Source organism: Nothobranchius furzeri, chromosome 12 (genome assembly GCF_043380555.1).
Source record: "Nothobranchius furzeri strain GRZ-AD chromosome 12, NfurGRZ-RIMD1, whole genome shotgun sequence".
In the NCBI taxonomy this organism is placed as follows: Eukaryota; Metazoa; Chordata; class Actinopteri; order Cyprinodontiformes; family Nothobranchiidae; genus Nothobranchius; species Nothobranchius furzeri.
This window is the reverse complement of record NC_091752.1, coordinates 2516554-2543784: the sequence shown is the minus strand read 5'-3', so window position 1 is coordinate 2543784 and position 27231 is coordinate 2516554. Positions and strand designations below refer to the sequence as shown.

At 45.3% G+C, this 27231-nt stretch overlaps 1 protein-coding gene across 7 annotated transcripts in view; it reads left to right on the top strand.

Moving 5' to 3' along the window:
- The window catches only part of sipa1l2 (signal induced proliferation associated 1 like 2), a 90081-nt gene extending 80758 nt beyond the window's left edge, over positions 1-9323 (top strand). For 3 of the 7 annotated variants that reach the window (XM_015943944.3, XM_070542141.1, XM_070542139.1), the window contains 5 exons: positions 76-295; positions 1389-1520; positions 3884-4001; positions 8541-8622; positions 8957-9323. In XM_015943944.3, the coding sequence (XP_015799430.3) occupies positions 76-295; positions 1389-1520; positions 3884-4001; positions 8541-8622; positions 8957-9103 (699 nt within the window). In that variant the 3' untranslated portion in view covers positions 9104-9323. Of the gene's footprint in view, positions 1-75; positions 296-1388; positions 1521-3883; positions 4002-8540; positions 8623-8956 lie in introns of those variants that run through there. The other 4 variants (XM_070542140.1, XM_070542143.1, XM_070542142.1 and 1 more) reach the window with 4 other exon arrangements.
- The last annotated feature ends 17908 nt before the right edge of the window (positions 9324-27231 follow it).

Here is a 27231-nt window from a genome sequence, read left to right as displayed (position 1 = left end):
GAGGAGCTTGTGTCAGATTTTTGTACCCTTGTTGTGATACTGTTTTTACCAAACTGACCCTTTTGTGTCCTGCAGGTGCTAGCGGCGGGACCTCTGTCGCCAAGACGCTTGCTGTACAGAACGCTGTCGGACGAGAGCGTGTGCAGTAACCGAAAAGCCTCCTCATATGGCAGCTCGCACAGCTCCATGCTGGATCAAGCCATGCCCAACGACATCCTGTTCAGCACCACCCCACCTTATCACAGCACACTGCCTCCTCGCATGGTCCATAACCAGGGAGCCTCCAACCTACGGAGTGAGTACAAACGAGGAAATCCTGCGTAGCGACTAAGAAACTCCTAAGCTTTGGTTCTGGTGAGACTCGTCCTCAGCCTGGACTACTGCTCCTCTCCTCTGGCACCAGATGTGAGTCAGGAGGCTTCTGGTTTGCCGATGTCTTCAGCATGACTTGACCGATATAGCGAGCTAATTAGAAGTGGGTGAGGCGGTCTGCCACTCCAGACACCTGCCACAGCTGGCCGGTGTGACGGGGTCTTCCTGCACCGCTGCAAGTCTTTAAGATCTCTATTTTCTTTCTTCCCACTTGTGAGTTTCACCGTCTCTGTCCAACAGAATGTCTCATTCACTCTCCACCCCCCGCCGGCCCACCTCCTCTGTCCCTCCCGTCTCATTTCCATACGGTTCCTCGCCTGTCTCTCACCGCCGTCGTTAGATAGAAAATGGGGTGTAGGGAGGTGGACGGGTTTTTTTTTTGCCCGCGCTCTCTTTTGCCTTTTCTGGCTGTCAACCTAGCGGGTTCCTGATTGTGTTGAAGGATAGCTGAGAACACAGGCTCTCGGTTCTCCATACTGAAACGGCCCAATTTGGTAAACAGTGAATCACTCGAGCTGCAGGAAGCTTGGTAAATTGAACGGAGAATGTCAGTGTCACCTCCAGCTCCCTGCCTCCCCGCTTCAGGCTTTTCTAAATGCCTCTCTGCAGAACTGGAGCTTGTTTGTGGCATTCTCTGTCTGTCAGGCCTAAGAGGAAGGACGGGTGGGTGGGAGGGAGGAAATGAAAAGGAGATATTGATGGAAGCATAAAGGCATTCACTTAGACAAGCCGTTTATCGGTCCTTCGACAGTTCTTCTCCCGCGGGTTTCAGAGAAGTTGGTTCAGCGAGACTTGAGTCGATCACTCAGATGCTAAACTTTCCTTTAGAGCGTCCAGATCCGAGCCGCCGGACTTGGGGACAGACCGATAAAAGCAGCTGTTCTGGTGTACACAAACGGGACCCCCCCCCCCTCTCTCCATCTCCCAACTCCTTTTGTCTGCTGCACACTTGTGGGGACCTTAAAGTCTAGGACGGGCTCTCAGACACTGAACGGATTACCTGCCTGTCTCTGCAGGTGAGTTTTGGTTCTCAGACGGCTCGTTGGCGGACAGGTCCAAGTTCAGCGACCCGGGCCTCATGCCCCTCCCAGACACCGCCTCAGGCCTGGACTGGCCTCACCTGGTTGACGCAGCACGAGCCTTTGAAGGTAACCAGCTCAGCTGAAGCTGCTGGCACCTTGTGTGACCCCGCCCACTCCCTCCCCCTCTCCACCCACCTCCCAGCTTTAGTATGTGTGTGTGTGTGTGTGTGTGCGTGCGTGTAATCTGCACGTGCTCACACGCTAGCATGTGCAGGTGTGTGTTTGTGTTTCTACGGCTCACCGCTAAGTGCCACAGGAGGCGACTTCTGGGACTCCTTCTGCTTTTTGCACCTCCACGGCAAGCTTGCCCTTTGTGGTTCCCAACAGGCTCTGTTATCCGGGAAAATGAGCCGTCATTTTACGGCACAGAGATGGAACCAGTTTTCACACCATAAAAACCAGCAAGTCAGCACTCAGGCGGACTTTTACAACAGTGCTTTTACCCTTTAAGCTCTTGGGCTGTTAGTTTCGGAGCTTCATTTTTCTGTTCTGAAAATAATCCCCTAGAAATTCCAGTTTTCCCTGTATTCAGTAGATATTCATGTTGGAAAACTAACCTGTAAGAGCTCTGATTAGAGCTTGCTGTCATCTCAGATAACATCATTCATTCTCAAACTAAAAGCTTGGTTTGAAGCCTCATAGTGGGCGGCGTCCGCGTTCGTTTAGTTGTTTTGATTATTTTAAGCCTTTTTGCAAATCGCCGTCATGTCGGTGCATTTCCCATCTGCCATGCAAACGTTAACACACCATGAGATCTCTCTCTCTGTCTGGAACTCTGTCTGACCCCGACCCGCGAGCAGACAGCATAGCTTGTGTTCACTCATTTGTCGAAGCGGAGCTTCATCTTTGGCAGGGGCGGATCTACAAAATTATTGATGGGGTGGCAGAAGAGGGGCAAACATTTTTCTAGGGTGGCAATACACACACACACACACACACACACACACACACACACACACACACACACACATATATATATATATATATATATATATATATATATATATATATATATATATATATATATATATATATATATATATAATATTTCACTGCACTGAGATATTGTACTTTGGTTCTGTTGTTCACTCAGAAACATGTTTTCCTTTTTCTTTTCCCAGTTTTTACATATTCATTTGTTTTGGGTCCTTTAATAAGCTTAAAGGCCCATCACGAAAATAAAACACATAATAAAATTATGTCCTTCCTACAACAGCTGAATGCGGCAGTTTCCATGTTGCTCATCAAAACAATTTACACATTCATCAAGATCCAAAGATTTTGCCCGTTTTGATTCAATCCTGAGTACAGCCTAGCTTCATAGTCTTTTCTCTGCCAAAGCAGACTGCAAATAGGTCTCTATGAGCCTGAGAGTTGAAAAACTTGGATTTTTCTTGAATTTATAGCTGCCAGCTGGGGTGGCAGCAGGGGTAGCAAGGCTTTCTTTTAGGGTGGCAACTGCCACCCTATGCCACCCTTGTAGATCCGCCCCTGATCTTTGGGTCTTTTCTGGCTGCAGAGGCCGGAGTCCATCATTTAAGGAGAGTCGAATCGGCCGAGATGTTGGAGTGTGACTGACGGCCGCCCGCGCAACCTGGGTCCCTGAGCAGAAACGGCTTTTTACCAGCTCAGCTTGATGCAAAATGGTCACAATGTGTTGCAAATAATAAAGTATATTCTAATTTTCTCTAACAAGCATGACCAATAGAAAAAACGTAGTTAGTCCAGCAAATCTGGACCGCTTGACACGAAAAGGACGAGCTGGATTTCTGCACCCGTCTCTGCGAAGGCTTTAATCTTCCTGATGCAGCCGTGGAATATGAGGAAGATGTTCATTCATATGGAAATGAAGCTCCGGTCTCTCCCCTGCCCCATGTGAGCAACCAGCTCTGGGCTCAACCGGCTTATGACTTGAAGTGGATTAGTTTCATTTGAGAGCTAAATTAACGGAAAGGCTTGCTTAATATATTAATATGCAGATCCTCCTATCTTTAGTCTCAGACCAAAAGGAGTGGTTTCTAAGGAAAAGAGCATTACGTCTGAAAACTGAGCAGCCCCTGAGCACGCCAAGTTTGGATTTCCGTACAGCTTTGGCAACGCCTTAAGGGCCTGATTTGGTAAAACAAGCGTGACTGGTGTCTTACAGTCATCTGAGTCCCGCCCGTCAGGACCCAAACAGCCGTCAGAAGAAGCTCTGAAGATCGAGGGCACTGGAGCAATTCCCCGGGGACTGACCGCATCTGTAAGGGTCTAAAAGTGTCCAGTAACCACCTTTTCCCCTTATTCTCCAGTTTCTGGTGGCTCTGCAGGAAGGTGTGCATGTGATCAAGTAGTTCTGCTTCAGCTGCACGCTGGCAAATTGAAACAAATTTCCTGTTCTGAGGTCAAAGCCAGATGATGACCTGCTTCGTCGCCTGTTCTGTCTGCAGACCAGCGCGTGGCATCATTCTGCACTATGACGGACATGCAGCGGGTGGAGGCTCTGCAGATCTCCAGAGAGCTGACCAGACGGGTGGTGGAGGCAGAGGGAGCAGCGCTGGAAGCGGAGTAAGCTTACAAACATGCCAAAACTCACAGTAGTCAAAGCTCTTAGAGAGAGATGTTCTTCATCGTTGGCCTCAGCCACAGTTGGGCAGGTTATTATTTGGGGCGACGGTGGCACAGGAGCTAAGAGCTCGCCCCGCAATCGGAAGGTTGCAGGTTCGAGCCCCGCTCAGCCTGTTGCTGTCATTGTGTCCTTGGGCAAGACACTTAACCCACCTTGCCTGCTGGTGGTGGTCGGAGGGACCGGTGGCGCCTGTGCTCGGCAGCCTCGCCTCTGTCAGTGCGCCCCAGGGCAGCTGTGGCTACATCGTAGCTCATCACCACCAGTGTGTGAATGTGTGTGTGAATGGATGAATGATTGTGTTGTAAAGCGCCTTGGGGGGTTCCAGGACTCTAGAAGGCGCTATATCAAACACAGGCCATTTACCATTAAGGTCAGCTGAAGACAAGGAAAACCCAAGTAAACACGAAACTCCGTTTGAAAATGATGATTTTTGTTTTTTGTGGGGAAAATAAGTTCTCCAAACCACCCTGGTAATTTTCCTCCGTTTAAAGTCATGAATTAACTGGGATTATTTGGAAAGCTGAGTCCAGTTCCATCAGCTACACCCAGGATTAAATATGACTTCAATAGAACCTGAAGCAGGCCACAAGATCTCAAGAAGCAACACGTCATATCCTGTTTTGAAGAAACTCGAGAACAAAAAATAATATCTAAAGATCTGCAGTCATGACGGAGGAATGGCATCATGGGAGCGTTCTATGATCAAAGACTCTCCTGAGCAAAAAACAAAAACACACAAGTCTGTTTCACAGGCTAATTCTGGTTATGCTCCGAGGTGGAGCTATGAACTGATGAGACCAAAGCAGAACCTTCTGGAAGATAAAGATCCCATTAATTGAAGTCAAACTGACACTAAAACATTGTCATAGCAACAGTTGGGCACGGTGGTGTGAGTGTGATGGTTTGGGGCGGATCTGCTGCTTCAGGACCAGGGCCGTTTCTCAACATGCATACTTGTCCGAACTTGTGTACTCACGTCCTTGTGATCAGTGACCTAGTGACCGTTCTCGGTGGCCTAGTGGTAGAGTGTCCGCCCTGAGATCGGGAGATCAGGGGTTCGATTCCTGGTCGGGTCATACCAAAGACTTTGAAAAAATGGGACCCAATGCCTCCCTGCTTGACACTCAGCATTAAGGGGTTGGATTGGGGGGTTAAACCACCAAATAGTTCCCGAGCGCGGCTATGTCTGCAGCTCACCGCTCCCCCAGGGGATGGGTCAAATGCGGAGAACAAATTTCACCACACACACCAGTGTGTGTGTGACAACTGATGGGACTTTGACTTGATGGCCCAAGGACTGTTCCACTCCTAAGTATGCATCATGGCAAGTTCGCTCAAAGTTCCCGGACGTGTCCACTGATTTGAAGAAGTAATTGGTCTGAAAACGCACTCCGGTACTGGTGGTGGTTTAACAAGCGGGGCGTGAAGTCATGGTCACGTTCTAGCTCGGTGTTTCTGAGCTCCTGGGGACAAAATCCATCCATTTATGCAGAATGAGCTGTTCTTCAGGAAAATTGGACCTTGTACCTCTGGAAGACAAAACCCCATTATCTCATTGCCGGCATTACTCAGAGTGCATACTAGGGCTGTCGCGGTAACCGCAAAAATGAAATATCGCAATATGAAGAAGCCCACCGCGCTGCATCATGCGCCACCGCGATTACTGAACTTGGTTCAACTCAATGATGCATGTTGAGAAGGATGGCTGCACTGGTATCAAAACGAAACGTTACTTCGCTCCTGTGGGAGCGCTTTGGTTTTCAGTACGTCAGCTGCTGCGCAGCCAGAGTCCTTGGCCGAGACAGAGCTGCCACCAGCGGCAAATAAATAAATAATTAAATAAACGCTCGGAGACCTGCTGAAGTCCCGGACAAGCACTGCTTCTGCAACCGTCCCAAAGAGAGTTTGAGCCGAGCTGGAGCTCACTCGCTACCTGCAGGAGGAATGCATCCACCCTAAAGAAAACCCCCGTGACATGGTGGAGCAACAACCGGGAGAGATTCCCTTTGCTCGCCAGAGTCGCACGCAAGTACGTGTGTGTTAGTGCAACGAGCGCACCATCCGAGAGGGTTTTCAGTGTTGCTGCAAATGTTGCCCCCCCTCTCAGATCCTCTCTCAAACCGTAGTTAACATGCTGGTTTTCCTTGTGGGTAACAAGGACGTGACCGAGCTATAAATCACCGTCATTCGTGTGTGTGAAAGTGAAATGATAGTGCGCCCGCCCCCCGGCGCGCGCGCGCGCCCGGTACATGTAATTTTTTATGCTTGATTTTAAACAACTAAACAAAATGGGGACTTGTTTCTCATTTGTTAGATGCTGCAGCCAAATTTGCATTTAAAAGTTTAACCTCCTGAATTTTGTTGTTTTTAAGTTCAGTCGGACTCCGACTGTCGGAGAAACAAACGTTACTGCGATCTGCGTTGTTACTGCCCTTTGATCTGCATTCAGTAAAGTGTTATTGAAGAAGGCACGGCAATTTTTAACCTTTTTTAAATGTGTAAACATTATGTTTAGATAGTACTGCAATAAAAAAGTGCTGCAATAATATCGCACACCGCAATATTAAGCCACCGTGAATCACCGCAGGGGGAATTCCTCAACCGCGACAGCCCTAGTGCATACTAGATAAGAACAGAAACACTTTTTCTCAACGGTGAGATTTAACTGCCTGCTAGCTACACGGTGTTAGTGTTTACAGTCCAGGGGAGGAGGGATCCGGATTCGAGACTAAAGCCTGGTTTATGCTTCTCCGTCAGCTCCGCAAGGGACAGACACGCACGGATTGACGGAAGCGTTTTGCTCTCATACTTCTCCGTCTCCTGGAGAGTGTTGCAAAGCAATTGCCCGACAGGACAGCAGAGGGCGTAGCGCTGTTCTGTGGTATCCTGTCATGTATCGGTCCAAGATAGTGTGTTTATATTGTGTTTTTTGTGTATATAAGAGACTTTTAACACGGACATATTTGTCTCTCATTCTCCCACCGCTTCATGCGCTCCCCACCTCTAAACCCACGTTTCCTGTCATTTCCGTCCACAAATAAAACGCTTGCTGCGTATCTTTTCACTCCTCCAGTCACGGGAGAATTAAACGTTCATGTTTTTAGAGTTTTTCGCGAGGTATTCTTCAAGCTTCTCCGTGTCTGCCGCTAGTTATCCTCAGCTCTCTTTGCAATGGCGGTGCTGTAAACAACAGCGGCGTCCTGACCAATCACAAGCTTGCGTAATCCGTCTCGTTCGACGGTTGTTTAAAAAAGTGGGCTCGACTCCGTACGTACTTGCGTGCCCTACGCAAGGACGGATAATGGCGTTGCGTGTCTCCGCACTGACGCAGACGGAGAAGCATAAATCAGGCTTAACCTGGGTGGGGAGGAACGGGCTATGATGACATCACTATGCCCCATCCAGCCTTTTGAAATAGCGGAGCAGGATTTAGCAGAGTCAAAGAGAAGAAGCGGCTGAGACAGGAAAATGCATGCATGAAGCTAAAAACTGCTTTGGGGGAATTTTTCATAACATGGTCAAAAGCTCCACAAAGTATGTGGTCCCTTTAAATGTCTCTGCTGTTCTGAAGCATCCAATTGTAGTAAAAATGGAAGGAATCTGTGAAAGGGCAAATACTTTAATCTTAAAGAGCAAGTCACCCCCAAATCAACTTTTTATTTCTGATGAACTAAATAAACGAGTGTCTAATCGTGCTGCAGACACGTGTCGTCAATAATTTGGCACTTCAGTGCATCTTAGTTAAAATTTAAATATTCTGCCTAAAACTGGCAGTGTTGCGCCGTCGTCAGGTAAAAACTCTGCACTGCATTTGAATTTAAATCTGCCACCGCTATTGGCTGAGGTATGCTATGATGTAAACTGGTACATTATGATGTCACAATGCTGTTGTGAGCCTGTGTGTGTGTGTGTGTGTGTGTGTGTGTGTGTGTGTGTGTGTGTGTGTGTGTGTGTGTGTTTGTGTGTGTGTGTGTATTTGTTAGCGGCTCCGCCCTCTCGGTCTGCCAGGCAACAGCATTCGTTGCATTTTTCAAACATGAAGTGGGAGTGGAGTTAGACTCTGGTAGGGGGCGACTTGCTCTTTAAATTAGCCATTTTGGACTAGAATGTAAAGCTCGGTGGTGAACTGGTTGCAGCAGCTCCTGTTTTATCCTCAGTTACCTGCTAAACTGGTGACACACAGCTATGACCGAAAACATGCTAAATAAATATTAGCTTATTAATCCAAATACGATACAAACAACCTGAACAAAGGGCGTCACAACCCTCTGACTAGACCAACCCTAACCCCATCATCTGAGGTTTTTAGACCCAAAACAACACGATACTCAGAGTCAGAGTGCAGTACAACAAAGATAACGTCTAAAGACTGCAGCTGACAAAATATGTGTGCATCGTCCTCCCAACTTTGGTGTCTCACTCTGCTCGTGAATGTTTTTAGCTTTAAACTCACCTTTGTTTCTCTGTGCGTGAACCAGCAGCGGCTCCCCGTCCACGCTGACCGGTAAAGTCAACCAGCTGGAGGTGATCCTTAGGCAGCTGCAGCACGACCTCAGAAAGGTGCGTTTGCATGTTTCAGTGATTTTCTCACTTGTATCTTGGGCACACTTCACTCTGGCTATCAGTACATGTCTGTCACCCAGCCTGACAACGACTAATGGGTGCCTGGAGGTCTACGTAATACACACTCATACACTTAATTTGATATCCTGCTTCCTTTCCTTATTGTGTCCAAGACCGCCGCTTCTGCAGGCGAGGAAGTGCACAAAGGAAAGGCTGCTTCGCCGCTTGAATGCTCGTCGCTTACACCTTACTGATGAAACACGAAGATTCTTGTAATGGCAGCACTTTAAAAAACAAGTCTCGCCTCATATCTCCATTTTGTCATCCGCAGGAGAAAGAAGACAAGGCCATGCTGCAGGAGGAGGTGCAACACCTGAGACAGGACAACCTGCGACTGCAGGAGGAGAGCCAGACGTCGGCAGCTCAGCTCAGGAAGTTCACAGAATGGTTCTTTCACACAATCGACAAGAAACCCTGAGTCGGAGGTCCGAGCACGAAGGCCTTCGCCCCTCCAGCTCCTGTTTCAGATTCCAACTTCAGTTATAAAAAACAGACTTTAGGAAATCCCAAGCTTGGAAAAATGTTCCGTGTGAGACTTGCAACCCGGATCTGGATCATAGGTTTAGCCCCCCACCCCCCCATTCTGAAGTTGAGGGCTGTTTCTCATGCGGCTCTATCCGGGGAAACCTCCTCATCTCATGTGCTCGACAGAACTGAAGCCACCCCCTCCAGGGGAAAAGGGGGTCCCCGGGATTTCCTTACAGTAGTGGAATGTAAAGCTCCTTCACTGTAGTCCACATGTGATCTACCTACCTACGTACATCACGTCAGTCTATTGTACTGTACACTCAGCTGTACTGTATCACACTGCCACACAGCTGTTTCTTTGCACGGACGCAGGAAAAGGGAAGGCGGGAGGCGGGGGAGGAATGTACTCGACGAAAATGAAGTGATTCTTAATGTCTGCTTGCACCAAGAGGAATCCACGTGTCGTGGGTTTGAATCCTTTAGAGGAGAAGGGAGGGGGAGGGCTGAATGTAGCTCAACTGAGATCATTTTTCTTGTTTTGCCCAAAATTACGGAAGTGAGACGGTTTGATTCTGAATCACTGTTTTAATAACTGCTTTTACTTTCCCTCCGTGTCGTAATGTTTGGGTCACATGGCAGTAATCTAGATGTCTAAAGGTGCTTTTTTTCCCCTTCGCACATTGGTCAGTAGTTTCCATCCACCATCACAACGTCCTAGCAATAACAGCATGGTGGTTACTAAACTGTGTTTTTGTTGTTTCTGAACAAAGTTAGCACAGATATGAAGAGGTTCCTTTGGGTTGTATTTATAAAGCTGTGCCTAAAACTGGGTGTGAATTCACTTTTGTTTTGCTTTTACTTGTTTGTTTGTTTTTATAAACACATGCCTTGTCTGTGGCTCACTGAGACAAAATTGTGTGTGTGTGTGTGTGTGTGTGTGTGTGTGTGTGTGTGTGTGTGTGTGCGCGCGTGCGTGCAGTCGAATGTGTGTTTATGCAGTGGTTTCTAGAGCATTAGAGCAAAGCGCCAGTGAACCACACTTACAATGCCAAATGTGTTTATTTCTGTACATACCTGCCACAGAAGTGTCTTGTATTTAACGTTATAATTTAAGCTTATTTAACCTAAAGTTGTTTATTTTATAAGTTTTTTTTTATCTGTATTAAGGAGAGATGATGCTCTGTGTTTCTTGTAAAGTGTGTAGCTTGCCAGGGCAATAAGCAACACGACACAAGAAATAAACAACTAAAAACAACGTTATATATTTAAATATATAAATAGTGATTTTGGAAGTTCCAACATTTGGATGCTGCTAGATTTAACGGTTCGCTGGTTTGTATGCTTTTAAAAGAAATGGCCTCTCTCTCCCTGTTTAGCGTCTCCTCCCTGGTGTGGGATGTTGGATGCTTTTTCTGTTTTGTTGAATTTTGTTTTTGTTTTCTATTTCTAATAAATGTAGTTATAAAAACAAAATAATGCTTCTGGGCTTTTTAACTGAATACATTATTGCAGCACCCAGTTTGGCCTCCTGATTCTCGCGTTACATTTTTAATTTGATGGATTTGAGGAATATTTTGGCAGAAAGGAATATTTATGTTCGAATATCTACACTTGTGAATCAATGGAATATTATGGGAAAAAGGTGCTAATAAAAACGTAAATAATAAAGTAGAGTCTTTCAGTTACTAATATTTTTCTTTCTTTTTTTTAGGTTTCTAAAATCATGTTTCTGGGGGAAAAGGGATAATCTTTCAAAGTAAAAGCATAGAGTCATATTACAAAGATTGTTTTGAGTCTCTCTTTCTCTCTTTTTTTTTAATAAAGCCGGAGCACAAAGAGGATTACCTCAGCTTACCGGAGAGTTTTCCATCCCCGGCATTTGTATGGAATCGTCATTCCTTGAAGATTCAAGTTCAGCTGAATTTAAAGCAACCAAATCCAAGCGCAAACTTTTAAAGTATAAAAAATAAAGCCCACTCCTTTTTCACAATACATTTGCAGCAGTCTCTAGTATAAGTGAATGCCCTATATGAGTCCATCACTGTGGGGAAAAAAAAGCTCTGGCACTCCTGTTTCATGAACTAGAAGTTAGCCGGAGCAGAGATGAGCTGCAGACATCAGGATTTGGACTCTTATTTCCTGATATTTGGACATCTCCCCCCTGATTGGCTAACAGCAATACAACTCTACCACTGACTCTGCTCTGCAACAAATAACAGAAGCCTGGAGGAGATCTGCTGTGTTGTGGACTTGCTAATGCTAATGGTTAGCCTCTATTAGCAGAGATGTGCTCTGCTCTCTCCTGGATGCTAAACCAACAACAGCCTCCCCGGCGCGAGCCAAGATGAGCGAGTCCATGAATGTTCATTTTCAGTGTGACAGATCTGTCAGACTTTTTTAATCAGATCATTTCCAGTCTTACTTCCATCAGACGCTAATGCATGAAATTCAGTTCAAGTTTATTTACTTAGCGCCAAATCACCACAAGAGCTGTCTCAAGGCACTTCAGCACAGTAAACATACAGGTCAGGTCATTAAGCCAATTAGTAAAACGTTTCCTATTTAAGGAACTCAGCAGGTTGCATCGAGTCACTGACTAGTGTCAGAGTCTTCACAGCAATCTTCACACTAAGCAAGTATGCAGCGACAGTGGAGGGGAAAACTCCCTTTTGACAGGTAGAAACCTCCAGAGGAAATAGGGGTGGAGGACTGGTTTTACCTACAGACTGAATGTAAAACTCAGCGTGACTGATCATATTCCAAAAATAACAAGTAAAAATTGTTTCTCAGTGAACCTGGTATTGAAGTAAACATTTTGAAGAGTGTTATTGAGTAAAAGCCACAAATAATGACGTTACCAGTCATGGATTGCTTTGAGAAGGAAGTAAGTCTGAAAGAATCGAAGTTATTCCTGACAGCTAACCTGAAGAACAGCTTCCGTTCCAGAGCAGTCTGCACAATATTATCTAATGAACTTTTTCACCATTCAGATCAAATGCTGCAGCAAAATGAAGCACTTCCTGTGCATACAGGCATGGACGTATTCTTTGGGGGGGACAGGGGGGACATGTCCCCCCCACTTTTTCCAAAGTCAAGTTTTGACCCCTGCACTTTTTACCATCCAAAAACAACATTAAGCTATATTAAATTGACACTGGTTGAGCTCTAGGACCAAGCGGAAAACAACCGTTTGTTTTGAAGCCTGTTTCCCGTTAGAACATACTGTAAAGATCCCCAGTATACACAGTCGTGGTGTTGAGGGTGTGGAGTTTGGTGGCAGGAGAATCTCATCTCTGCTTTATGGGGATGATGTGGTCCTCCCAGCAGGGGGGCTGCCAGAGATTTTGGGCCCCATAAAAATATATTACGTTGGGGCCCCTGGCGGCTCGTCCATAGGGGGTGCTGGGGCTCTGCCCTCCCAAATGCAAAGAGAGAAAAATATTGAAAAAAATATTATATATATACTTTATATTAGTGTTTCAGTTTTGCTTAATTATGCATGTCTACGTGCATTCTTACTTATTTACATATCATTTTCACCAGCTGTCTGTCATTAAACAGTGAATTTCCTTCAACAAAATTGGCAATATCACTCATCACCTGAGCTGTCTCGTTCTCTCCCTTCTTCCTTTACTTCCACTCTTTGACGTGAGCGAACCTGACATTGGGAGGGTCCAGGCTCTGTATTTAATGCAATTGAAATATGTGTTACATTATAGGCTACCATTTGTGATAAAATAATCAGAGTTACAACAGTCATTTAAATCAATGCACAACAGGGAAAATGCAGCACAGACTTCTGCTGTCATGGTCTGTGTCTGCGTCTTCCTTCATGTGTCTCCTGATGTTTCTCCATCCCTCTCTAGATTCCCTTCTGTGTCTCATAGCGCCCTCATGTGTCCTTTGTCTGCGTCTCATTTATGTGTCTTCTGTTTGTATGCCTTCATATCATTCCCTCAGGTCCGGTGTTCATTTAGTCATCCTCAGCCCCTCCAGATGTAGCTCCAGCATCTTTGCCCCCAGCTCTGTGTATGTGTGTGTGAGAGTCCTTCCCTCAGTCTTTAGTTTTAGTTCTGTGTTTTAGAGTTTTAGGTTTATTTGCCCTCCTCTGGTTCTGTTTCCCCCATTTAGATAATTATATTCACCTGTCTTCCCTCCAGCCCTCACTCCACACACCTGCTGCCTTTTTCCCTAATTACTCCTCCCTGTGTATTTAAGCCCTGTCTTGTCTCTGTTTTGTGTCGGTCCATTGTGTTTTGTCAGCGTTGTTACTCGTGCTCCGTGTGAACTTTATGTCTCCAGGTTTTTGGTGCTCTAAGTGAGCTTTAGGTGTCCTGTGCTCCAGGACTTTTGGACTTTGGCTCGCTGCCTTGGATTGATCTTTGTTCTTTCATCCTGCAAATAAAAGGATTTTTACTTTGAATCAACTTCTGCCTCTTGTCGTCTGGGTAATCTGCATATATGGGTCCTAGACATCCCCACAGCTTGACATCTGCAGTATATTAGCTGTAGTTCTCCATCATCAACACTAGATTTCATATTCCATTGTGTTCAATGTTATATTAAGTTTATTTATTACAATTAATAAGAGATTGTTTCATTTTTGCTCTCTCGTGAATTATTTGAAAATCACTGATTTTTTTATTTGAGTTCTAAAAGATACATAAACAAATTACACCTTTTAAAACCTCCCATAGTTAATTTCAAGGTATTTAGTAGAAGAGGTATTTATTCTTGTATGGTGCCTTCAAAAAGGCGCTTCACATGGACGTAATTTTCACTTTAGAAGGGGGGGGGGGGTCTTTTCAGTATGTTCTAATGGGAAACAGGCTTCAACACAAATGGTTGTTTTCCGCTTGGTCCTAGAGCTCAACCAGTGTCAATTTAATATAGCGTAATATTGTTTTTGGATGGTAAAAAGTTCAGGGGTCAAAACCTGTCTTTGGAACAAGTGGGGGGACATGTCCCCCCCCCCCCCCAAAAAAAAAGTACGTCCATTCTTCACAGTAATTGTAATTTCACAGTTTCTGTAACATTATCAGACTAAATAACAATGCTTCGACCTGCCCAGCATCCAAAACAATCTATACACTTTTACTGATTGATTCATATAATCATCATTATGTGAATAAGTATTTGTTTGTCACCAAAAATGTCCTTTTTCTATTCCTTTTAAACAGTGATAGAGGAAAGTGACACAAAGTGCTTTCCACAGACTCCCTGTGCTGCTAGCTAACATGCTACAGAGCTCACCTTCTTCAGGTTCATTGAGTTGCGAGGAGACACCTGCCGACATCATCAGCTGCTGATTCTGGTAAGGACTTTCATCAAGACAAGAAGGTTGTTTCTTTAATGTCTTACATTAGAAAAAATACTGCAAAGTAAAGTACTTATGATTTTTAAACATTTTTTTTAATTCAAGTTAGAAACTTTTTTGGGGCCCCTGACAGCCGTGGGCCATTAGGATCATTCTAACCTTTGCCCCCCTTTACTGCGCCCCTGCCTCCTAGCTTCATCAGGCTCTGACCTACAGCTCTTGTTGGGGAGGTTCGCAGCTGAGTGTGAAACGGCTGGGATGAGGATCAGCACCTGGAAGTCTGAGACCATGGTTTTTGACCGGAAAAGGGCGGCTTGCCCTCACCAGTCCTCACCTATGGTCCAGAGGTTTGGGCAATGACCAAAGGGACAAGATCGCAGATACAAGCGACCAAAATAAGTTTTCTCCACGGGGTAGCTGGCCTCAGCCTTAGAGATAGGGTGAGGAGCTCGGACATTCGGGAAAGACTTGGAGAAGAGCTGCTGCTCCTCCATATCGAGAGGAGTCAGTTGAAGTGGTTTGGGCATCTTGTTGGGATGCCTCCTGGACGCCTCCCCAGGGAGGTGTTTCAGGCATGTCCTGCTGGCAGGACGCCCCCAGGTTGACCCAGGACACGTTGGAGAAAGTACATCTCCGATCTGGCCCAGGAACATCTTGGGGTCCTACCAGAGGAGTTGGTGGAGGTGGCCGGGGAGAGGACGGACTGGAACTACCTAGTTGGGATGCTGCCCCCGCGATCGGGACCCGGATAGGCGGAAGAAGACGTGACGAGACAATGAAAGTTAATTAGTGTTGGAGACATTTTGAGGTGGAATCAATCTTCTTACAAGCTAAAAATTATGATAAGCTGGACAAAACATATTTTATAAAACCAGTCTACTATAAACTAGTAATAATTTATATGTTAATGCATTGCAATTAATCTGAAACGGCATTGCAACAATATATTTGACAATCAAACTGACCTTAAAGGTCAACTTTATTCATATTTTTAATGCATTTGCAGTGGTCTCTAGTAGAAATGAATGCCTTGTAAGTACTTCTCTGGGAAAAAATGTACGAGTCAGCTGGAATAGAAACACGGCAGGATTTGGAGTCTAGTTTCCTGATATTTGGACATCTCACCTCTGATTGTCTAACAGCAAGGGGACTCAGCCACCAAATCCATTTGCTCTGCAACATTGATGTTTTATCTCCACAGATAACACAAGCCCGAAGGAGCTCTTCTATGTGGTGGAGTCGCTAATGCTAACGGTTAGCTTCTACTAGTTGAGACGTTCTCCGCTTTTTCCTGGATCCTAAACCAACATCAGCCTTCACCAAGATGGGTGAATGTTAGCGTGACGTAGATCAAACCCTAGAGTTTCACCAGGCAGAAGACTATTTCCATTTTCAGCCTGCATGATGAGCTCCGAGTGATCGATTACAATCAATGAATTTGACCTTTAAGTCCTAGTAGCTGAAATTTCAAAAGACGAGTGTGACGAGGGTATTGTAGTTACGGAAACATGGAAAACGTCTTGGGATTTATTTGAGTATCCTTGTGTTAAAATATTTTATTCTGCTGCTCCTTTACTTATAGTCATAGAATATTCATAACATACTTCATACCGTGTACAATATAACATACGTAATAGAGCCATTTCTGTAATATACTTACACATCTATATTATTGCTAATATATATTGTAATACATCTATTTCACGGCTAAAGCACTTCTGGATGGATGCAAACTGCATTTCGTTGCCCTGTACCTGTACATGTGCAATGACAATAAAGTAGAATTCTATTCTGTTCTATTCTTTTGCACATTTTTATTTCCTCTTTCAGGATGACATTTTTTCCATCAGACTTTTTAATCGTCTGTTTTGTAAACAGCAGGTGCTTTAAAACTTAGCAGTTGAAACATGAAACCATAATGTGTTTGGGACTTGATTCCCAGTGAGTTGATGGGCTTTAAATAAATGACAGATGTTGCTTTTACTGCAGGGACGGAGAAAGGACTTGCTGAATAATTAATCATGAGCTTTTTGGTTGCGGAGAGAAAAACAATTAAATTTGTTTGCTACTTCCTGCACAAAGCTGCAGCCCAGCTGCTGACGTGTGGCCTGATTTATCCTCCTCTCTGAGGGCTGCTGGCGACGCAGCTGCACCGTACCGAAGGTAGAGCTGTTCTGGCCGTGGTGCTTTTAGCGTAAACACATTTTTGCCTCTAATTGGTTCACCTGTGAGGGAGCTGGAGCCAGTTGCAGCTCACAAGTTTGCTGTGTTTTCACTTCTGTTGAAGCAGTTTGAGCAAATCTGAGTCCAAGCAGTGATCTGCCTCTCCTGGGAGCTCCCGGTTCCAGCCTGACCTCCACGTCAGGCCACTCCACATCAAAAGCTGACAACAGAAGCTGCCTGGATTTGTGCATGTGTGTGCTTGTGTGTGTGTGTGTGTGTGTGTGGGCCGGTTCTGTGTGTTGGCCAAAAGCAGAGTGCAGTGATATGAGGTAGTTAATCTACATGTATGCGTGTGGTGCCAGGACAGCAGATGGGAACTCATGCTGGCACAAAGCGAAAGTGTTTCAGATGACGGAGTGGTCCAGGACGTGTTGTGGATCCAACAAGCGACGGAACACTCGTGACTCCAACAGCAGGGAAATCTGGGGAAGCGTAGATATGCTGAGAACGAACCAGCCACGGGAGTAGAAGCAACGGTTTAATAATTCCACAACGAGCTGGGATTACATTAGCGAGGCAAAAAACGCTGACAGGCCGTAAAGTTAGAGCCGACCCAATGGGCCGGTTTCAGCAAACCAGATGGCGGGAGCTCCCAGTCACTCTAACCATATTGGGCTCTGACTGTTAACCGCGTCAGCACTTAAAAAGAATAAACGTGGACTTTTCCATGCAGATTGGTTGCTCGTCACTCATAACAGCAGGAGACTGGAGCGCAGCAGTCCGGCCTCCTCGGTCCCACAGCAGATGCTGCCCTGCTGCGAGTCTCGCCCGTGAGATCACGTTACCCAGAATCGGGTTTGTGAGCCTTAATCACAGCTGGCCCAGCGGACAGGGAGAGTGGACTCCCATCGACTCGACGGATAGATCAGATATCAGTCGCACTGGCCTTCAGTGGTTTCGCAAACATTTCATGTCATTTATTTACAAAGCACTTTCATGCAACCGCTCAAGGTAGTCCAGAGTGATGCACAGAACATAACATAAGGCAACGACATAAAAGATGAAAGTGAGGACTAAAAACAGTAAAAGCATGGCATGATCAATGTGAAAACCGCCACATATACAGGATAAGATAAGATAAGAACAACTTTATTTATCCCGAGGGAAATTCTTGTGTCATGTACATGCTCAAAGCAGTCGGAGAGACAAAGGAACAGGTGAAATAGAAATAAGATATACAATATATACAGTAAAAAATGATCTACAGTAGTATCCTGCAAAACAAACAATCGCATATCTCAACAATTAAATACATGACTGCATCCTTGTGAATAAGTAATTAAGCCGTCGGTGCAGGCGATTCACAATAGTGATTAAAGTATCGTGTAATAGAATATGGGTTTGTAGCAGCATATGATATGATGGGGGGATAAAAACATATTTACTATCAGAACTCTTGGGTAATATTGCACGGTCTGGGAGGGAACAATAATGATAATAATAATAATACATTTTATTTAAAAGCGCCTTTCAGGACACCCAAGGTCACTTTACACAAAACACGTAATAAAATACAATAAAACAATAATAAAACCCAAAGAAGAAAAAACAGAGAGAAACATTTCAATAAAATCAGAGGTTGTAGGCAGATTTAAACATGTGTGTTTTGAGTTTTGATTGGAAAAGGGTAAAACTGTCGACGTTCCTGATGTCTGGGGGAAGTGAGTTCCAGAGTCGAGGAGCAGAGCGGCTGAAAGCTCTGCTCCCCATGGTAGCGAGACGGGCAGAAGGAACCGCAAGATGGATGGAAGAAGAAGATCTGAGTGAACGGGACGGGGTGTGAATACTTATAAGGTCTGAGATATATGGAGGAGAGAGGTTGTGGATAGCTTTGAAGGTATGGAGGAGAATTTTGAAGATGGACCTGAATTTAACTGGGAGCCAGTGAAGCTGCTGGAGAACCGGGGTGATGTGGTGGAAGGAAGGGGTTCTGGTGATAATACGGGCTGCTGAATTCTGGACCAGTTGCAGTTTATGAAGGAGTTTGTTGGGGAGACCATAAAGAAGTGAATTGCAATAGTCGATACGGGAGGTGACGAGGCTGTGGACGAGAATGGCGGCAGTGTGAGGGGTCAGGGAGGGGCGGAGACGGTTTATGGAATGTAGATGGAAGTATGATGACCGAATTAAGTTATTAATGTGAGCTTGAAAAGAAAGTGAGCTGTCGAGAATGACACCCAGACTCTTGACGTGAGGTGAGGGGGAGACTGTGGCGCTGTCAATAGTTAAAGAAAAGCTGTCAGATGTTGAGAGGGTGGAGTTAGTGCCAACTAGAAGAAGTTCAGTTTTATTGCCGTTGAGTTTGAGGAAATTAGAGGTGAACCATGATTTGATTTCAGAGAGGCAGAGTGTAAGGGAGGATGGTGGGAGAGTTGAGTTGGGCTTACTGGAAATGTAGAGCTGGGTGTCAGAGTAACCTAGGTAACAGTATTAGGAGAATCACCTACAGCGTGAGGAAGAGTTAAACAATCCTATTGCCACCGGTACGAAGGACTTCCTGAGGCAGTCAGTTCTGCATTTCGGGGCAATGAGTCTTTTGCTGCGTTTGCTTCGATGGTCCATCATGTGGGCGTGCATGGGGTGGAAGGGGTTGTCCATGATAGAGAGAAGCTTTTTTAGCATTCTCCTCTCAGTCACCTCCTCCAGGTTCTCCAGTCTAACACCCAGGACAGACGCAGCCCTTCTAATCAGCTTGTTCAGCTGGTTGGCATCAGCTGTCTTCACCCCACCGCCCCAGCACACAGCTGCAAAGAACACAACGCTCTCCAACACCGAGTGGTAGAACATGGTCAGCAATTTCCTCCCAACATTGAAGGACCTCAGAAGAAAAAGCCGACTCTGCCCTTTTTTGAAGATAGCATTGGTGTTCTTAGTCCAGTCCAGTTTACAGTCCAAGTGAACCCCCAGGTACCGGTAGTCCTCAACAATCACAGCGTCGACCCCTCTGATGGTGACAGGAGTAGGAGGTGGGGCCTGCTTCCTAAAGTCCATAATCAGTTCCTTAGTCTTTGTGATGTTAAGTTGTAGGTGGTTTCGCTCACACCACTCAGCAAAGCTAGGACAGTGAGATACTAAAAACAGTAAACGTAAACCAATGTAAAAGTTAACAGTAAACCCCCCAAGGTGCTTCACAACACCATCATTCATCCACCCATTCACACACACACGTGAGCTACATCGAACTCACCGCTGCTCTGGGGCGCCCTGACAGAAGCGGGACTGCCAAACAACATGACTGAAAAACTCACAGTGACCCATTCAGAATCAATCATTAAAAATGGTTTTTCAGTGTCCCAAAACAACTTTCCTACGGAGCTTCACTGACTCATTATTGATAAATAATTCATCAATTTCTATCATTTGGCATTCAGATCCTGGTCGGGTCGTACCAAAGACTTTAAAGGGTTGGATTGCGGGTTAAACCACCAAATAGTTCCCGAGCGCAGCCGCAGCTGCAGCTCACCGCTCAAATGTGGAGATGTAACTTCACCAGTGTGTGATGACTAATGGGGCTTTAACACACTGAACAACAAAACGTTTTCCAAACATTTAAAAATCTGCTCTCTCTCTCTCTCTTCATATATATATATATATATATATATATATATATATATATATATATATATATATATATATATATATATATATATATACACAGTGGGGCAACAAAGTATTTAGTCAGCCACCGATTGTGCAAGTTCTCCCACTTAAAATGATGACAGAGGTCAGTAATTTACATCATAGGTACACTTCAACTGTGAGAGACAGAATGTGAAAAAAAATCCAGGATTTTTAAAGAGTTTATTTGTAAATCAGGGTGGAAAATAAGTATTTGGTCAATAACAAAAATTCAACTCAATACTTTGTAACATAACCTTTGTTGGCAATAACAGAGGTCAAACGATTACTATAGGTCTTTACCAGGTTTGCACACACAGTAGCTGGTATTTTGGCCCATTCCTCCATGCAGATCTTCTCGAGAGCAGTGATGTTTTGGGGCTGTCGCCGGGCAACACGGACTTTCAACTCCCTCCACAGATTTTCTATGGGGTTGAGGTCTGGAGACTGGCTAGGCCACTCCAGGACTTTCAAATGCTTCTTATGGAGCCACTCCTTTGTTGCCCGGGCGGTGTGTTTGGGATCATTGTCGTGTTGGAAGACCCAGCCACGTTTCATCTTCAAAGCTCTCACTGATGGAAGGAGGTTTTGGCTCAGAATCTCACGATACATGGCCCCATTCATTCTGTCCTCAACACGGATCAGTCGTCCTGTCCCCTTAGCAGAAAAACAGACCCAAAGCATGATGTTCCCACCCCCATGCTTCACAGTAGGTATGGTGTTCTTGGGATGCAACTCAGTATTCTTCTTCCTCCAAACACGATGAGTTGAGTTTATACCAAAAAGTTCTACTTTGGTTTCATCTGACCACATGACATTCTCCCAATCCTCTGCTGTATCATCCATGTGCTCTCTGGCAAACTTCAGACGGGCCTGGACATGCACTGGCTTCAGCAGCGGAACACGTCTGGCACTGCAGGATTTGATTCCCTGCCGTTGTAGTGTGTTACTGATGGTGACCTTTGTTACTGTGGTCCCAGCTCTCTGCAGGTCATTCACCAGGTCCCCCCGTGTGGTTCTGGGATTCTTGCTCACCGTTCTCATGATCATTTTGACCCCACGGGATGAGATCTTGCGTGGAGCCCCAGATCGAGGGAGATTATCAGTGGTCTTGTATGTCTTCCATTTCCTGATAATTGCTCCCACAGTTGATTTTTCCACACCAAGCTGCTTGCCTATTGTAGATTCACTCTTCCCAGTCTGGTGCAGGTCTACAATTCTTTTCCTGGTGTCCTTCGAAAGCTCTTTGGTCTTGGCCATAGTGGAGTTTGGAGTCTGACTGTTTGAGGCTGTGGACAGGTGTCTTTTATACAGATAATGAGTTCAAACAGGTGCCATTAATACAGGTAACCAGTGGAGGACAGAAAAGCTTCTTAAAGAAGACGTTACAGGTCTGTGAGAGCCAGAGATTTTCCTTGTTTGAAGTGACCAAATACTTATTTTCCACCCTGATTTACAAGTAAGTTCTTTAAAAATCCTGCCATGTGAATTCATGGATTTTTTTCACATTCTGTCTCTCACAGTTGAAGTGTACCTATGATGTAAATTACTGACCTCTGTCATCATTTTAAGTGGGAGAACTTGCACAATCGGTGGCTGACTAAATACTTTTTTGCCCCACTGTATATAATTAATTTACATACACATATATTCGTTAACATTAACTTATTCTGTGCCTCATTGAGTTCTGCTTGAAAGCTGTAAGGTGCTTTATAAATAAAATGTACTTTTATTATGATTGTATGTGCAAGACTAGTCAAACCCAGGCTGTGTTACTCATGCTCCTCTTGCTGCTGCAGGTAACTGATCTATCAGCTGCACCTGCAGGTTGCTGCCCAGATTAACTCAGGTGTTTGCCGCTCGCTGCCAGATTATCTGCAGCCGTTGACTCTGTGTTCCAGCATTCTCCAGCGCTGGTTCATCTGCCAAGTGTTTCCTACCAAGTTTCTGCCAAATGGACTCTGCTTGTTGCCAAGTCCCTGCCTGACCGTTTTCTCCCACTGATCAAGTTTCTGACTAAGTTTCTGCCTGCTTTGACTCTGCCTCCTGCCTCGCCCTGATGGTTCTAGAAAACAGGAATCTCCCTCAGGCTACCTACATCATCATCCTCTCCTCCCAGTTTCCTCTTGGATTGGCTCTTTATCCATGAATTTTTCTTTCACACGTCTGATCTTTTGGTTTAAATGCTGTCATTAATGACTCGAGCCAATCTTGTTTGTTAGTATCACATCTCATGATCTGCTTGATTGGTTTCATTTGAAGGAGCCAAATCAGAACTTTTCTCTTAAGTTCTGGTATTTCTGTGGTTCATCCAAAACATGTTCATCAAGTTTTTTTGCACTAAACGCCTCTCACATAAGGCCGTGTCAGCTGTTGTATTCGTGATATTTTCAGTGCCTTCCAGAATGAGTCGTTTCAGGGCTCTGTCACTTTAGGAAAAAACAAGCCGGAGCTGACCACCCCCATCCGTCCCCTGATTGGCTGCTATGAGGTGAGGAGCAAATGGGCATTTGTGAAATGGCTCATTTTAGTCACATGATTCCTAAAACCAAACGCAAACAGAAAATAGATGGATGTTTGTTTTTTCACAAGTTTGGACCACTTACAGAGGCAGTAGAGACCCATGTGGCTGCGCAACAGGATGCAAAGAGTCATTTTTGCATATTTTGTCTCCTTTAAACTCTCGCAAAGTTTTCATTGGATTGCTGTTTACTTACTGGAACCAGTTCTGTTCAAAATGGTGACCTTAAACAAAAAAAAAATCGCTCTAGATTTGTCAGTCCTATAAAGGTTTAGCTAAAATGTGATGCCAGCGTAGCTCAGAGTTACCCAATAAAGCGATCTTCAATATTTTGACCAAATATCCATCCATTGTCTGAACCCGCTTTGTCCACGCTGGGTCACGGGGGGGGGGGGGGGGGGGGGGGGGCTGGGGCTGGTGCCTATCTCCAGCGGTCAATGGGTAATCAGGCGGGGTACACCCTGGACAGAGAGCCAGTCCATCACAGGGCAACACAGAGACACACAGGACAAACAATCATGCACACACACACACACACACACACCTATGGACAATTTAGACAGACCAATCAACCTAACAGTCATGTTTCTGGACTGTGGGAGGAAGTCGGGGTACCCGGAGAGAACCCACACTTGCACAGGGAGAACATGCTAACTCCGTGCAGAAAGATCCCAGGCCGGGAAGCGAACCCAGGACCTTCTTGCTGCAAGGCAACAGCTCTAACCACTGCGCCACTTGACCAAATATCCATTATTAAATATTATCATTTTAGCTGGTAAAGACTTGACCTCTAACACCAGGCCGGTATAAAACACAGAAGAGGGACAAGGACGGCTCAGAAGGATCACCGTTGCTCTTTCCTGACAGTCAACAGGCCTCGGTTGTGTTTTATGCCTGGGAGGCACAACGTTAGGATTAGTTCTCTCACCTGGACTGCTTATCTGTGTAGCTCATCTCCTGCCGACCCTCTGAAAACCCTTTTCACTCACTGGGGACCTGCAACTTGCAGACAACACTGCAGATAAAAGGAACGGGGAAAAAAAAACAAAGATCTGGATCAACAAAGAGCCATCTCTCCCCTCCATCTGCCTCCCACATCCCTGCGGGCTGTTGCTATCTGTCAGTCAAGGCACAGGTTACCGTCCTCTTAGCGGAACCTGGTGAAGGGCGACATCTTACAAGCTTTCTGCCAGCCAGAAATCACAAAGGGTGAAAATGGGCGAAAAATATAAATCATTTTCCAGAAAGGTCATTGCTGGCTTCAAATCTCACATCAAGAGCAGAAAGAAACCAGAGAAAACCTCGGATGCAGGTGTGAGAGCAGAAAAGAGGTCTGTGTCTTGCTCTTTTCTGTTGCTTCACAGTCAAATTAGATTAAAGAGACAGGAATAAATAGATAAGGCAGGGCTGGTGAATTATCTTCGTTTGCCAAGATGTCCTTGTCTGCTGTCCTTTCAGCGCTGGAGCAGCAGCAGGCGCCGCCATCGATTCCCAATCGGCTGCTTCCAGTGTAAACAGCTGCAACCGCGGCGCGGGGCGAGCAGTGGGCGGTGGGCGGATGGAGTCCAGAGCCAAAACTGATTTATTTATTTATTTATTTATTTATTTATTTATTTATTTATTTATTTATTTATTTATTTATTTACTCTTCACTCAGAATATTGATCTGGCAGTTTGATTAGATTGGCCAGCGCTGCGTAGATGAGAAAAGTGATTCCTTCTTTCTTTTTTCTTAGAGGGTCATGGGAATATTGATGTCTGGGGGGGGGGGGGTTCTGAATAACAGCCCGCTGACCCATCACCAGCTGTAAAAGCTAGACCGACGAACTGATCGATCTTTGTGAGAGGAGCTACGAAGACACTGAAGGTCAAATGCAAAACGGGCTCGAGACTTCCTGGTTGGCGTGATGAGCTCAAAACAGACATGATGCACATGTATCACCTCTAAATGGGCACCACGCTGGAGCAAAAGGGTGAGCTTCTCATTTAAGTTACAAAAACCTGCTGTAAATTAAACTGTATTTGCGAGAAAGTTGCAGGTTTGAAACTCGGCCTCTTTGCATGTGGAGTTGACATGTTTACCCTGTTGCCTCCAGGCTCTCTGATTTCATCCCACAGACCAGAAACATGCAGGTCAGGTAACATGCATGTCTCTGTGTGTCCCTCTGATGGACTAGAGACCTGTCCAAGGTGTCCCTCACCTCTCACCTGGTGACTGCTGGAGTTGGGCACCAGCTCATCCAGCTCCCTCGTGGGTCAGAAAACGGATCGACTGATGGATGTTACAAAACAAAGAGGTTCCCGGCATTTCTGTCAGACTTTTTTCTCTTGTTTTGTATATTCAAACATTTAAAACAAAACAACGTTGTTTGCAGAGAACATGAAGGTGTTTGCTTTAATCAGCAGATACGTTTAAAATGTCATGTTTGCATGACATCATCTGCAAAATAGATTTTATTTACAGGACTGAATGAATATTTATGTCGCACGGGAAACTTTATTCATCCACCACTGGAGAAAAAGAATACACGTTTGGACTCACAGATAGTGTTGAAAAATTGCACAGGTATTTTCACTCATTTTGAGAAAAAGGTAAAATATTAGCTCCTGCATAAAGTGAATGCATACGACCAGCATCAAGTGTTGATGATGAGAGAGTGGCACTTTGGGCAAAGCTTGGTAGCTGCTGGACCCCAAACAGTAGGAAGCAAGAAGATGAAACTGCTCATCTGTTCTCACCATCGACATATATACTGGACAATTCGTTTCCATGAGCTCCAATAATAAGTTTTTAAGTCAAAAGGGAGGTGGCCACCACCGCCATTTTGACCGTGTCACAGGTTCCGTCAAGCCCAGACAATTCCACAAAAGGGAAGAGAGGAGGAGCTGAGGGTGGGGCTGTAAGGCTGGGATCAAATGACGAAACCCGGTCGAACTAGCTACAAGCTAACCTGAAGCTAACCCAAGGTTAACGCGGAGGTGGGAGCTAAGCTAGCGGAGGTAGCAACCTAGCTACAACCAGAGTTAACTGTGCACAACACCAGAGCTTCTGAGTCAGAGATACGCCGGGCTGACCGCTGGGTTAAACCGGGAGGAACACAGAGGTCTCCCGAAAGCTGCTGAAAGCCGGCAGCCCGTGCAGCAGACAGAAGCCGCGATCAGACAGAGATGCGCCGAGCTGCGGGGAGGGGAGAACCACAAGCCGGCCGGCAGCCGCGCAGCACACAAGCGCCGCTGCGATCAGAGATGTGCCAACCTGCCACTGAGGGGAGGAGACCATACCGATAGTCGGAACCCAGCTCCACCAACATGTTATATTTCAACCCATTTTCTAAAGTGCAGCATTATGTTAAATGCACTGGGTTTTACCCTATTACATTTACATTTCATGGTTAAACAGTACATGTTAAAATCTAAGCTCAGCTCGGCAGTGACCTAAAATACATAAATATAATTTTACTTACCGAAAAAAATGAAGTGGAGACTCCTTGGACGCTCTATTAGTGCAATTAATGCCACAGCAAGTCATTTTGTCCAACAATTGCACAAAAAATATCCAAACAAGAATACTTACACACTACAACTACTGGTCTAAGTTGAGAGACTGAGAATCCCGGAACAGTTTCCAGGCCAGACCGAGGCTCTACTGAGGCCTTTCCCCGGAGCTAGCTCTGTGGTCACGTGGGTCTGATGCTCATTAATTATACAGAATTTTAGGCTTTTAATACACTTAAACAGAAGAGTGAGGAAAACATTCACCCCCCTCAGAGTTGTCATGAGTGTAAACTAGATCATTTAAACCAAAAACATGTTCTGGTACCAGGCTGTAAACATGTTTATTTCTGCTGTGAAATTGGTATTTTTAACATGGGAGTCAATGAGGATTTGCTCGCTTCTGACACCAGCCCCTAGTGGATGAGGGTAAGGTCTGGGATGAAACTTGGCTCCCTCTTCCCCACAAGGGTTAGGGTTAGTTAGGTAGTTATTAGAGTCGCTACTTTTTACATACCACCCACCTCTGGTCGAAAGCATGTTTGTGTCCACGTTTAGATGGACCTGCTGTTTGGCTGAGATGTTATGCTGGGCCCCTTCTTTTACACCACTGCCTCCTGGATAACTCCACGTCTGTGAGCGTTGCTAGTGTCAGCTTGTTATTTTCAGACGTAGGACCTTTCCCACCGTATGTGAACAAATGTATGTGCTACAGTTTTTCTGATCCACACTGTGAAAATCCGCTTTTCGACGTTAAAAACAACCCGTTTGTTTTGTCTGTCTTTAGCTTGGCCTGTTCCTTTTTCCAGCTGCCTCATACCTCACCCAGCTTTGGAAAATGGATACAAAATGTCTCCTCCGACATCCGATCTGGGTATCTAGAGAACGATTTGCACCGCCTCCAACA